Raw genomic sequence first — 14,815 nt, 5'->3', positions numbered from 1 at the left:
TATATTTATATATTTTTAAAATAATTTAAATATTTATTTTGATAAATGAACAATGACAGAATCACTTGAGTTTTCAGATATATTTTTGAGATTTAAACATACACTCCTGAGAATCATTAAAAAACTCAGACAAAGGTTTTGGTATAAAATAAATTTTTCTTAGGATTTAACTAAACAGAGTTTGTTCAGGGTTCAATTTAAGACTTTAAAAGACCTTTTTGATATTACATAGAACACAATTTAATAATTATTTCCTGGTCAAATGGCCGAGAATTATTCATTATTATATCTATTATATATTTTTCAGTACTTCCCAGCAGCATGCATGAATAGTTCCTAATGATATAATTAATTAAATGAATATAATCTCGACTGTGGCAGAAAATGGAGAGATGAATTGACCAATGAAAAATCCTATTTCATGTATGTTTTTGCTGACAATGAGCTTCCTAAGTGTTTCACTCACTGTAGGACGGGGAGCTCCGAGGTGATCATCCTGCTCGGGTGGGGAGGTGGTCAGGTGTGTGACTGCGTTTGTGTGAGCCTTCAGGACTGAGTGTGTTTCAGCTCCAAAGATGGAGGTACAAGATGCGCAGCTCAGTTGGGGGAAAGGTCCAGAAGGGCAGGGAGGAGAGGCTCCAGGACGGACGGCACTCAACTTGCTGGCACTAGAACTCAACTCTCTTCAGCTCCTGGAAAAACACAAAAACAAACAAATCCAGCCTGTAAGAATCACTGATGATACAAGACTTGGCTGCAGCTATAATGAAGTGTGTGCAACAGTGAAGCATGTGCACATAAACAAAAACTTCATGAAGACATTTAGAGTAAACTGTCAAGTTACTAATGATTTAATAAATAAACCAGTACACATGACTGCTCTTTTCTACATTAACACACCACTGACAGTTTATTTAGACATTACACAGGCCAGTGTCCAAAGTGTCACAACTGTAAAATGTCACAGAAAGCAGAGATAGACAGCTCTGTCTTTCACTCTGCTGGATCAGGCTTTGGAGGTGGAAATGGGGAGAGGAGGACACCAACTGGTCACTTTGAGAACTACAACAGCAAAATATTGTGGGACATGCAGGGAGTGTTGGCTCACAGGAGTGTTGTTGACAAACAATTTCAGCACCATGATGGCACTCAGAAATGTATCACAGTCCATCAAATAAATGAAGTTCTGCTCAAAACTGTGTCAAAATTGTGATATTATACTATTTTAAGCTTTGTTAAAATAGAGATAAAAATGCTATGACTCAATCAAAGTGTTGCCCTCTGGTTAAAAAATAAAAAGAAGTTAAAAAAAAACAAAAAAAACAGTCTTTGTTATTCAAAAGTAGGAGAAAAATATGATTTCCAGCAGGTCTAAATTGAGAAAAATCCCAGGTGCCACGAATGATGCAAACTCCATGAAACAATCCCAGAATGCCTTCCAGCCACAGCTGATAATGAGGGTAAATTCTCATTTAGGAGACTGGCAGCAATGTTAATTATAACAGCAGTTAGTGACCTGTTCATATGCTAATAAGAGCAGAGCAAAGGTGGAGCAATGCCGCTCTTAACCACAAGAGGCAGTATGATCCACAAAGTCCTCTGCCCAAAGTCTATCTCCAAACTGCTTAAGTGGGTTTTAACTGGGAAAAGTGGGCTCAGAAAAATCAACTAACACTCATTTAACTCACATCTCAGCTCCAGTCCAGTTCTCTTCACCTGAAAAGTGTTTTAGGGCTCTATTTTCCCCAGAGTGTGTGTGAGTGTATACGTGTGTGTTTGAAAGTAGGTCTGGGCAACAGTAGGGGGCAGGCTAAGAGAGTGTGTATTTAAATACTGTGTTTGTACTGAGGAGTAGCACTGGCAGGAGAGCCCCCTGTTTCACCATGCTGAACTACACATACACACACACACACACACACACACACACACACACATATACAGTCATCTGTCTGGCTCACTGTTCTCACACTGTCAACCCATCATTTAAAAACATGCCAGGACTGTGAGAAAGAGCGAACACAGGATTTCAGTCATTACAAGCTCTGAGTTTCTTTTTAAAGCCCGTGTGATGTTTAGTTGGTTGTAATAATACTCGATAAAATCAGAAGTTTCCTTTTTCCAATCCTCCACAGAGCCCACAGAGGCTGAGTGTTAATAGCTGGGATTCTGCCTGCTTGCATGTCAGCTTGTGAGTGGAAAGAGAGGCAATGACATGCAGCAAAGGGCCCGGGCCTGATTTGAACCCGGGCCTCTGCAGCAAGGACTTGGCATTGATATATGTTACATGCTTAACCAGGTGAGCCCCTGGCACATAAGCTCCTAATCGATTTATGGCATTTGATATTCCTGCTGCACAGACCTGAAACCCACAAAAGGATAAAAGAGGCCTGACTCTGCTGACATGGCTGCACGTATAAATGGCGAGGGAAGTAATCCTGACTGTCCGTAGAACAGCATTCTAAAAACTTGAATGGACAAGGAAGAAATGTTGACTTGCAAAATGTCACAATAAAGACGACAAATTCTTTTTAAAATCGTTTTATGTAACCCATAGATGTTTTTCTGCAGGCATAAGCTGGGCGTCAGCATTGGAGTGATATTTAATAAAATGGGAGTGGGAACATATGAAAAACCTGACTCCAGTAAGTTTTAAGTAAATCTAAACTTCTGATGTGCAAAAACATAATTGAGATGCTGGTGCATGACCAGGGAAAAAGTACAGTACATAAATAATTAACTATTTACACTAGAATAAAAGGATATGAACTGCTGGGACATCATGCACAGGGTGTGCTTCTTATAACCATATTCAAATATATAAATTAAGGAAAATTTGATTTTTTTTGATTTGTGATATATAAAAGGGTATATAAATAAAACTGGTTGGACTACTGTATTAGTGTTAGTTCATTGAGAGAAACTGAAAACAGACATATTCCTTGTATGTCTTCACATGCTTGGCCAATACGGCTGACTCTGATAGAACACGACAAGTTGTAGCCATGACAGTAGACGATGCTTCAAATACGATGTTGCTGCAAAGAAGCTCCATCGTAGTGTATGAATTCTTGAATTATGGCAAAAAAAAAACCAAAAACATGTTTTGATTGGTCACAGTGACCTTGACCTTTCACCATCGCAATATAAACAATTCATCCAAGTGAGTCAAGTTAATGTTTAAGCTAAAGTTGAAGAAATTCCCCTGCAGCATTCCTGAGATAATGCTATTATTAGAATGGGACTTTTTAAATGACAGTGAGGAATAAGAAAAAGACCTCATTAATTATTGAAAACATTTAAAAGAAAGCAAAACAACCTTTTTTTTTTTTTTATAAAAAGTTATTCAACTACTTACATTACTCATGAAACACTTCAATATTTTTAACACTGAACTGAAGAACTAAAATCCAATATTTTACATACAAGACAATTAATTTCCGCAACATATTCCATGTGCACAGACAAGCAGCTGGTCGTACAGTACAGATGTCGCCTAGGAGGGACTCTTTCTTCTTCCTCTCTACAAAGTCTGCCCACTAAGCTCAGGGGCACAGCACAAGAAAAACTAGAGAATTTGAACAGGGACTCAGGGATGTGATCTGACAAACAAACAAGCAAAGAAAAAAAAAAAAAGATGGCAAAGGTAAACAATGTGGAGAGAGGAACACATGGGAAGTGCCTGAGGGTCTGAGCAGAAATACTGTCAAAAATAAACTACAAGGAAAAAAAAATGTTGGGAAGTGAGAAGTGAATGAGAGTAAATGTGGTTATATCTGACAGGACTATGACAAAAGATGTTGCTGTTAACAACCTCATTTAGTCTTGTCTAATTATCTAGAGTGATTTTAATTTGCACTAAAACACCTCACATCATTCAGAGAACAAGCGGTAGATGAAAATGTAGATGCAAAACACCACACGCACAGTGGGATGACATTATGTCCTCCAATCACATACACTTGTGAATGGTAATCAGCGCTCGTCTATAACTGATTAATAAGAAGTAATCACAAAATTTAGCAAAGCAACTGGATTAAAGCCACAATTCAGCAGCTTCAGGTGACTGACAGACAGAGCGCAAAACAGAGGACGCCCGATGACTCTCATTATGTAATTTCACCACTGCCCCACCTGCTAATTCTCCCCTCCCCTGCTGGGGACGCCACCCCCACCCCCACCTCCACCGTCATCCCTCTGTACTTTCCACACTGTTATATCTCATCTTATTTTTTAGCCAAACGTGCATCTCTGTCCTTTTCATCGTCGCATTATCTTTCTCAAAAGGGACATCATCAATTCTCTCATCAAGTTTTTTTTTTTTCCTCAGTCCTGAGCTATGCAGAGAGGAACAGGAAAAGGATGTGTGTGTGTGTGTGTGTGTGTGTGTGTGTGTGTGTGTGTGTGTGTGTGTGTGAGAGAGAAAGCTGGGAGTTGCCTGACCCATTATCAACCAACAACTAAATAATCCTAAACGCACATCGGCTTTCCTCGTTTTCTTGAAACACTTGTACTCTCTGCCTTCTTCATACTCTCTCTCTCTCACACACACACACACACACACACACCACACACACACACACAGACACACACACACACACACACACACACACACACACACACACACACACACACACACACAAAGATTGAAGCAGCTTCAACACCAGGCTATGAATAATTTGCAGCGAGTCTCCTGAACTATTTCTCAATTTTGGAGGATAGGACAGAGGCTGCCAACTGCATTTACTCTGCACATCTCCTGCCCTCTCTCACTCCCAATTCCACTCTGATAGCATGAATGAAAACAAACTCTCCTATTAAATAAGCACAATTTTAAAATGACAACCACGCAGAACAATGAATTAAACATGTAAAGCCCCTTTTCTGTTTTGCTCAGTATACTACACTTAAGTACACTGTGGCGTTATGAACTGTGATCATATGGATTACTTCCATTACTTCCTCGCAGCAGGGGACAACAGCACTTATGGTTCGGCGTAGGAGCAGGGCCCAAACGTGACTGTATCTGCCCTAAGCCGAGGTGTGTCATCGCTGTAAACTGATAAACATGTGCAGTCATGCAGGTTACAGAGGAAATGCTAATGCAAATGTCTTGTTTTGTCTAAAGGTATTACATTTACTATTACAGAAGACAGGGAAGATTTTTGTCTTTTTTTAAATAAGGTGGGTGATTCAACAAACTTTCACTTCAGCATTGGGTTGCTTTAATCCAACAGATGGCAGTTATTTTACATGTTTTATAATTCACTTTTGATCCAGTCTACACTGTATGTACATTTTTCAGCACTTTTTTGGTAAGTGAACCAGTTTTAATTATTGCAAGGGGTAGTATGTAAAAAAGCAGCCCCACAATAGGCTGGTTAGATGAAGAGCTGCAGGTAAGAAGTGCTTATTGCACTTTGTGTCATCCTGTCATGTGGAGGAGAAAAACCAATGCCTGCATTTCAGTTTCTGACACAGTGCCATGGATATCATGAAAACCATAAACACAGGATTTATGAGTGAAGAAAAGGAAGTAAAGTTAATTATTCACATTAAATGGCACAAGATGTGATAAATGTCTTGTCTTGTACTGGAAAGGTAAGTAAGAATAAGTAGCAAAAATTAGACTTGTTCACACAGGTCCTTACAAACACACATACACCGAGCCAAATGAGAAGTTCAATTCTGGTGATACGAATGCAGACAGTTGTACGGCTGGTGGCTGGTTGGAGGTCAGCTTCTCTACTTCAAGCATTTCAAAACATTCGCCCTGACACTGCAGGTGGTGTGGCAGAAACTGTGTGCATGTGTATATTTTATCTCAGGATCAAACAGGACCAGGAAGAACATTCTCTCTAATCAACTGTTTGGAAACCTCAACTTACACTGAACCGAATAATTCATAAATAAATAAACAAACTGAATTACAGCCCAGTCAGAATAATAAAACTTAATACAGCCACTTCAAACAGAAAGGCCAGGCCAAATGAGATTTTGTCCGATTTATGGGGAACATTATGAGCTAATAGCCAAATAAAATTTTATATGGACTTCTCTGTTTGAAACAAATGATGTTTTGTGCAGCTTGTTTTGCTTTGACACAGTGATTTCATTGAGAATCTCTAAAACACCTTGAACACCAGGCAATACAAATACTTTTCAAGATCAAATTTCAGGCTGACTGAAGATGATGGTGATGCTGAAAACACTGGTGGCTACCAGACATACACAGCTGAGCACATCTTGGATAATTATCAAAGACGGAAAAATTGTACATTTGACTGGGGCACTAAGAAACAGTAAAAACCTCTTTGTTTCTTCCATTTGCACATATACACACATGCCCCCAGAGTTTGTTTCCAATTATAAGCATAAAAACTTGAGCACTTTATTTTTTAAGTGGTTTGAAATTAATATAGTGACAAGATATTAAGCCATTCATGCTTTAAGAGATGAAGATAAAACGCACTAGAGGTTAGGCGGTACAATTATGAGTGCTGCCTCAGAGGCACTAAAACAAACCCTTGTGTTAACTATCTGTGGTCTGCTGCATCACTTCATCCTCTGCGAGTGAGTGTGTGTGTGTGTGTGTGTGTCTACTTAAGACAGAGTGCAAGACAGAGAGACAACGAGCGAGCATCTGAAAACCACTTAACATGCATGACATGTTCTCTAGGAGGCAGGCCGGCGTTGCTATAGCAACTGGTGTGGGTCATAAGCCCGGCGGTGACGGCATATTTGATTGGCTGAGTGGAGACAGGAGGGAGCATAGTTTTTTTTTTTGGGGGGGGGGGGGGGGTGCAAAACAGAACGGGACCGGTTACAGATCCAATCAGTGCTACATGAAATCTGACTTGTGCACTCTGACAGGACTCCTGCAGTGATGGTGAAAGTTGTTTTCAGATTGGCCTCTCCATCCCTACGACCTTTGTCTGGATGATCCTCACAGAAGTACATGATATGATCCCTTTGGACATCATTCAGTCCCATTCATTCCAACTAATGGCACTGCCTGAATGTTACAACAAGCTGACTGATGGAGATTTATAAAAGCATGAACATATTAATATATGAAGTTGTGCCTAACTGTTGCCTTCTTAGATCAATATGCAGACTAACACTGTTTTCTCTCAAAACTTTCAGATCAGAAAACAGGTCTGATTAGCCTGGAGGTCTCGCCTAAAGTCGTTTTTAGATGCAACAACTGCATAAACACAACAAGGGTGATCTATTATTCTGCTCTATATCTATTACTCAAACTGCGCTTGCTGGATCATATTTTTCATTGTCTCACTGGTACCCAAAACAACAGGGAACCTGTACCTGAAACCAACAATACAGCCCTTTATGATGTCTTTGCATAGGTCTGTTACGACAACATGAACATCCACTAAGGCTGCATTCAAACAGACAACAGCACTGTGTGAAAAATTGCAACCCCTTCATTCATTTCAACATGTCCTCAGGCCAAAAAAAAAAAAAAAAAAAAAAAGAAACATAGGGTCTCCCGGCAAAAACATTAAACCTTTCTTAACTCTGCCACAATGCAGTGTTGTGTCATCTGGCAAAGTGTTGCATTTGTCATTTGAATATTTACAGTGTGACTGTCGTGACAAGAGAACAAATTAATTGTCACTGTAACAAGTTTTAAAATCCATTCTTATAAGCAAACTGTTGTGCAGTGGTTTGGCTTTTGAAAAGCTCATTAATTCATTACTCAAACTGGCTTATTTTGAGTAATTGTCTCTGTACCTGAAACCACAAATGCCTCCAAAACAATCCTTTGTGTTTTTGAAGCAATACTGTTTTTGGTTTGATAGGGCAGACTTAGCGTTCCACATCATGGTGGCAGCTACATGTCAATAGCTCTGCCAGAGGTTATTGGTAGCGAAAACAACAACCAACAAAAAGATCTTTATTCTCTCTCTTTATTTCAATATTTGTGTGGTCTTGCAAAGTCATCTCCAATGCACACCCTCCTCACTACTAGTGACAGAAATATGATTACAATGGCTAGAGAATAAATGCATAACAGAGTCATTTTTAGTAGCTATACAAATTTGTAAAGTGTTTTCTAGCAACCAAAACAATTTCAAAAACCAAAAATTCTGTCAGGTTGTATCGCTAAGTTATAAATAAGCAGAATGACGTTGGTCACAATGAATGCATGCACGCATACACAACCTGATAATGTATAATGTGTCCAGGTAGTGATGCAGTGGTGCTACAACAATCATCGAGTGCAATCATATTCAAAGTAATAAATCAATTCCAATGCCAGAGGCTTTTGTGGTGAGACAGACAAAACACCTTGACAGAAAAACATAAATCAGGCTCCTGCACCTCTCACCAATGCTAACGTCTTTCATGGTCACTTCACGTTCCCACAACTGTGAAAAGAGAAAGCTTTTTTTTTTTTTTTTTTTTATTTCTCACACATTTAAAAACTGCTACTGTCTCAAGGCAAAAATACAAACAACAGCAATTTCACAACAGGGAATATACCAATAACCAAAATGACACTTCTTTTACAACACTGCTTAACCACTTTATACTTAAAGAACAGCTATAACATTACGGCAACAACAAGGATGCCAACATGATATTATTATGCGTCATTTCACTGACCCACCAAAGGAAACCTCTCTGTCCTTCTGTCCACTCTTTCTACAGGGCAATGAGAGAGTGCAGGGGTTAGTCACACTACACTGCAACTGGTAATGATTCAGCGTCACTTGTAACTACCTTCATATACAGCGGCGACATGTCTCAACATTGGAAATATGACATGTCTATGAAATGTAGACAATAGTGGTGGATATGCTGCCCTGACAAGCAACACTTAAAGCATTTCTCTAGCCTTAAGTTTCACTTGATTCTTCCCCCCTTTAATTGTTTAAAGGTTTTAAAGCACTGTGAAGAGGTGATAAAAAAGTTGGTAATTGCCTTCGCCTGCATTTTGGTCAGTCCGTTTCTCAGAGAGAGCTGCAAATATTTTTCTACGCTAACACACACACACACACACACACACACACACACACACACACCACACACACACACACACACACACACACACACACACACACACACACACACACACACACACACACTGTCACGCATGCTTCCTTGCTGTCGCAGTCCCTGCTGGCCGATTCTTCTGACAACTATAACCTGTACTGCATCTGCTATAATTGGCCACTATCTCCAGAGACTCGACTGTAGTCGGCCCGTTTCCAACATCGCGGGCAACAATTGTGCAGCCTTCCAGACAGAAAAACACAAGACTATATTCACTCCTAATAACATCAGGAGAGAAAAAGCAATGAGTTAAGAAGAAAAAGGATGGTTGCTCAGTTACTGTACACATCCCATGTGTTGCCATCAATTAAGCCAATTGAGACTTTGTGGGCTATTTCTGTCTCTACCGTCACTATTAAACGATGTGAGACAGAGGTCCAACACTGGTGAGTAAAGCTGGCTATTAACAGAGACAGTAGAGAAACCGAGATGCTTCATTTCCGTTTATTTCCTGTATTTGTGTGACGTGAGTTTCTCCACCTCCCCGCCCCTTTAGGAGACCGGAAGCAGGTCTGAGTGTATTCAATCCAATTGGAGAAGGGAACGAGATCACAGATTATGACAGATTCTTTCGCTCCTTAGTCACCGTAATAAATATTGGACCCATTTTTCACAAGCCACACGTCTTCAGAACATTCTGACATCAAAATGACATTTTTCAGATCAACAGATCAGGAGAAAATTATTTTTATTGGAGACCTGCCTCTGTCTCAGTGCCATACTCTCGCCAGATCTGTCAACTGCCAACATCCCTTGCCAACCGATAACCAGATGTTTAGATGGACCAGTTATTTTTGGATTGACTTACTTATATGTTAAACCATGGATTAAAGTTTAATACTTACATAAAACATGTTTCATTGCTAAACAATTGTTAAAACAGATTATTAGCCTATTAAATTGACATGACTTTGTACTGGGCTGATCAGATGTCGTAAGTAGATAAAAACAGCGGCAAAAAAGGCGCAAATTTGTCCGGGTTGTATCGTCTATTGTTGTATTCTTTTGGCAGGGACAAGTAATCCAGATGTTGGTGTTAAAAATGCCCGAGCTTTGTGTAGCAACAGGCTGTAATAACAAGAAAACCAGATCTGTCTTTTCTTTAACAAAGGTTGCAGAGAGGTTAATCTAGACTGGGATAGATTTTAATATCAGCTACTGTCACATTTCATGCCAGTTGCCTTCGCTTGAGGGAGGGGTTGAGGGACAGCGTCCACTCAGGAGACTGGAACTGCGTCCTGTGTCATACCATTGGCGCTGCCTGTAATGCGGTATCTTCTGTATAAAGGATCTTTGGTATTTACACTTCCAACTGGGGCCACCTATGAGAGGAATATGTAAATTTCTAAAATGGGATTAGGACAGAACAAAGCAGAAAAACAGAAAAAAAATAAGTAATGTGAAAGATAAACTGAAAGAATAAGATATGAGGTCCAACCATGAAAAACTTAATCCTCCTATAATGTATTGCCCATTTACATGGAAATGACTTGCAAGCTTCGAAAAACAAACAACTCTGGACGCCCTGACGGAGATGAATGAATGGCCTGGTGCTGTAAAGTCCACTAAGTATTATTAATATGATTCATTTTTGCTGTGCTGGTGTGTAAAGGCTGAATAGAAAAAGCTGGCTTACAGTCTGTTTTCAGTTACCAGCTGTTTGCAAGTCAGTGGCTTTATTGTCATGTTAATTCAGCTGCAATACATAATTAGCCTGTTTTTACAGCCTTTTTGTGTGGCCTCAGGTAGGTGGCTGGCACAAAGCAAAGCATCAAAGTGAGCTGCAACAAGAGGACAAGAGAAGTGTCAAGAGGACTCCCAGCAATTTTATTACAAATGCAGGGAAATCCAAGACTAGAAAAACAATTGTAAGCCTAAATATTTATTCACATGAAGCAGACACATACATGACATTTCGGTATAAATGTCTTTTATGCTTAGGAACTTGAAACTGAATGAGCATGTGTAATTTTTGATGTAGGGTTAAGAAGGAAAATTGCAATACCACTTCTTTGATTAAATAAAGAAATGATTCCATCAGCTTTCCCCTAGTTCCCCCAAGCTTAAGGGTAGCAGGGTAAGATGTGAGTATTTTTCAATGTCAGGATTTCTCCAGGAATATACCTCATAGCCTGTAGAACTGAAATGATAACTAACCATTATGACCATCTGAACTTCCTACTTGACCCATATCAGAACAATTTTCAGCATTTCCACGACAGCATCTCCAAGAGTCTTAGAGAGGGATGCTGGGAGAATGAGTGCGGACTATTAGTACAGTACAGAGTACAGAAGACATGGTGGTCAGTGGTCAAAGAAAAATATATAAACACTTCCTGTACAGCTAAGAAGCATTTACCTTTCATGCATTCTACCACAATAGCATGCATCATTAACTCCACTGCTCAACATATCTGCAAAATCATTTTTCTCTGAAGAGCCTCTTTAAGTCAAGAGTGCAGTCACGCACAGAAAACAACACGAGTGCATGCCACAGGGAGTGTGTTCCCTCACTGTCTCCTCAGCTCACCTCAGCTCTTCAAAATGAAAGGGTATACTTAACTTGACATTAATAAGCTACATATGCAGACACAAAACGTAAGTCCAGACGGATATTTAGTATTCAAATAAAATTGCTGGCCTTGAAGCAAACAGAAGCTGAGTAAAAGTAAAATCCACTTAAGGGAAAAAATACCCTCTCTATTACTTATTGAACTGTTGACAAGTCCACAGTTAAAATAAGTCTGTTCTGCTCTGTACTTCTGTACTGCTCAGTAGAGCCGACTGGAACAAACTGCAGAGGTATTCTTCTCTCTTTATATTAGAGCCATAGGATCAGGAAATGTACCACTGCAGCGCTCTGACTGACTGGCACAAGCTAAAGCTGCTTAACTTTGTTCCTCCAGCCTCTGTACACTATAGCCACTGACTTGCTGAGCTGATGTTACACTGAGCTCAGGCTGAAGTGGATTAACTTTCACACCCCCTTTCTCTCGATCTGTGTGGCTACATTCAAAACTGGTCTGTGTAATAACAATAATTTGACTCAATTATTAAAAACTGATTGAAGGTTGTGTCTGCACAAATAAAATGTTAAAAGCGTGAAAACCACCGGTTTTTACAAGGTTGGTTTCCGTAGCAACATACGGACCTCAAATGGAGTCATTTTCTGCTTAACAGCCACTTATCACTTTCATTATTTTCTCTAAAACGATTTTTATCTCAACGCTTTCAGCTTGTGGAGAATCTGACCCATCATCCTCAGCTGTTATCAGTAACTGTAAACCATGCTGCGTATTTCCTCTCTCTCCTGCCAGACTCTAGTCTCTTTAATGTGCACTGTGTTAGCAGTTTATTCATTGCAGGACTGTTGCTTTAGTTTTAGCTAGATGTTCCTAATAAACTGACAAGTCAGTGTCCTTTTACCACCTCACTTTATGACAGTTACAGAAGGAGAAGCAGAGAGAGGTGTCTCTACTCTTCACTCTTCTGTGGCTTATTCCTGAATTGTGCTGCAGAAGTGTCAGGGGTGAACTCTGGGCACTCGAGGGTAGCGGACTTGTTTAGCCCAGATAGATTTAAATGGATTCAATTAAGTTGGAACTTGGTGGACCTGCTGACCCGAGGGCTCATCCTGTGACTGTAAAATGAGAGGGTCAATCCTCCAGACGGCAGGTCAAACTGGTAAGTGTGTCCTCAATGCACCCATAACTCAGCAGATATCTTATACAAATCCAAAACAACAAAATCCTTCAGCAAAGTGTGCAAAATAATGACGTTAAATGATAAAAAGTTGATTTAAAAAAAATCCTAAAAACATTGGTCAGAAAGGAATTAACCGTTTCCTACAAGTGTGTATGTGTAATTGTCTAAACCACCTGGTTGGATGTCATACAGCCCTCCAGACATCTACAGTATGTGGTGTAAAGATCATAGCGGCAGCTGGAGGTAAGACAAATAGCCTGTAATCAAGTCAGACGGCTTCATGTGTAGATCTGAGCTGAAGAACAAATTTGCTCACATGTCACTGCTTTTTCTGTGGTTTACCTCACCTCTGTTGTTATTATTATCAGTCATCTTTCATACTTGCAACACAAATTGTCAGAGCTGAAACCATTAATTGACAGAACATTGTTAACTATTTTGATAACTATTTTTGATAGATTGTTTGAGTCATTTATAACATTTAATAATATTTTCACATGTGAGAATTTGCTGCTATGCCCAGTTTTACATCATTGTAAACTGAACAACTTTAGATTTTAGATGCCATCTTAGGCTCTGGGAAACTGTGCTGGGCATTTGTAAAATATTTTTGGCTTAATAGACCAGCCGAGAAATTAATTAGCAGATAAACCAGCACTATTATTTTGGCCAAATATCATTTCAGACAATTATTTGATGAGTATAGTCAGTTTTTCTCACCTATGGTTAAACATTTTGGGAAATAAGCTTATTCTTACACTTACACTTTCTTGCAAGGCATTAGATGAGAAGACAAAAACCACCCTGTCTGTTAAATGTAAGGACTGGAAAGCTAGCCTGGCTCTGTCCTAAGGTAAATCTGCCTTCCAGCACCTATAAAGCTAACTAACCGAGACATTATATTTTGTTTGTTTAATCAGTACAAAAAGTAAAACCACCACACCAATATGAACAAACATGTGTCTGCGCCATTAAGTCAATAAGTCAGGTTCAAGAGCACAAAAAACAATGGATGAGGGGTGACAGCAGTGACATCTCTTAGCATGCCCTCTGCCAAAATAGGAAATAAAACAGTGACATAAAGAGATAGTCTATTATGAATTTCATTAAATAATCTGTCCAAGGTCAAATCCATTATGCCTGTAAGACTCTGTGAGAAGCTGTTAGCTGCCACACAGATATAATTAAAAGGAGAGGCATTTACAGGACTGGCTTAGCAGCGCTGTGAATGTCAACCAGTGGTTTTAACTGACACATTATGTACTACTATAATCAAATATAATAATATACTGCCAGTAACTACAAGCCACTGGAGGAAAACTGGTAAATGTGAGGACTTTTCTGTTCTACAAAACGCTCTGGCGAGTGGCCAACATCCAGTCAATAGTTCAACTCTGAATGAGCTGCTCAGTTTTAACATTCTGGAGCTGCAGGGCCAACGAGGTCCATGATGAGTAAAACATGTCAACTTTAAATATTTCAGTCATCCTGGACCTTTCTGCCTTGTCGTACCGAGCTACATTTTTACTGAAAATGCTTCAGCTAGGAGTCCTGCTGCATCAGGTAAGGTGATTCTTACTCTACATGCTGGCATCTGATTGCAACAGACAGCGTGTTTCACAGTTCTGATCTGCAAAATACGGGGTGAAAAAATCATTAATAGGGACAAATACCAATGTAAAAGTGTGAGTATCTCTCAGATGTGCCTTTAGAGGCTTCTACACTCACAGAGGAATACCACAGAGACACACACAGTGAGAAAATTAGTCAGATAAATGCAGTACATTTTCACTGCACTTTTTATCACCTAAAAAGGTCAGTATAGGATACTTCTATTCACCCATTCAAAAAGCTATGTGAATTATCAGATGAAGATAATACTGTATTTAAACCTTTTATAGTTCAAAAGAAGAAAAAACAACAACTTCTCCAACAGTTCAAGGTGTTTGATAATTGGGTACAAGTCTGAAACTGTGGTACCGTTGCAAGAAGTGTCTTCACACTACAAAGTAAGCGTGGGAAAATGAAAGAG

The 14,815-nt window shown here is 39.5% G+C and overlaps 1 protein-coding gene across 1 annotated transcript in view; it reads right to left on the bottom strand.

Moving 5' to 3' along the window:
• stag1a (STAG1 cohesin complex component a) overlaps positions 1–14,815 on the bottom strand; it is a 43,827-nt gene that overhangs the window by 14,764 nt on the left and 14,248 nt on the right. Inside the window, exon 2 of the mRNA XM_056393061.1 lies at positions 467–692. Within this exon, the coding sequence (XP_056249036.1) occupies positions 467–495 (29 nt within the window). The 5' untranslated portion in view covers positions 496–692. The remainder of the gene's footprint in view (positions 1–466; positions 693–14,815) is intronic.

The sequence above is a fragment of the Seriola aureovittata genome, chromosome 13 (genome assembly GCF_021018895.1).
Source record: "Seriola aureovittata isolate HTS-2021-v1 ecotype China chromosome 13, ASM2101889v1, whole genome shotgun sequence".
NCBI classification, from domain to species: Eukaryota; Metazoa; Chordata; class Actinopteri; order Carangiformes; family Carangidae; genus Seriola; species Seriola aureovittata.
The sequence above is the reverse complement of the archived record's forward strand: the minus strand, read 5'-3'. Positions and strand labels throughout refer to the sequence as shown.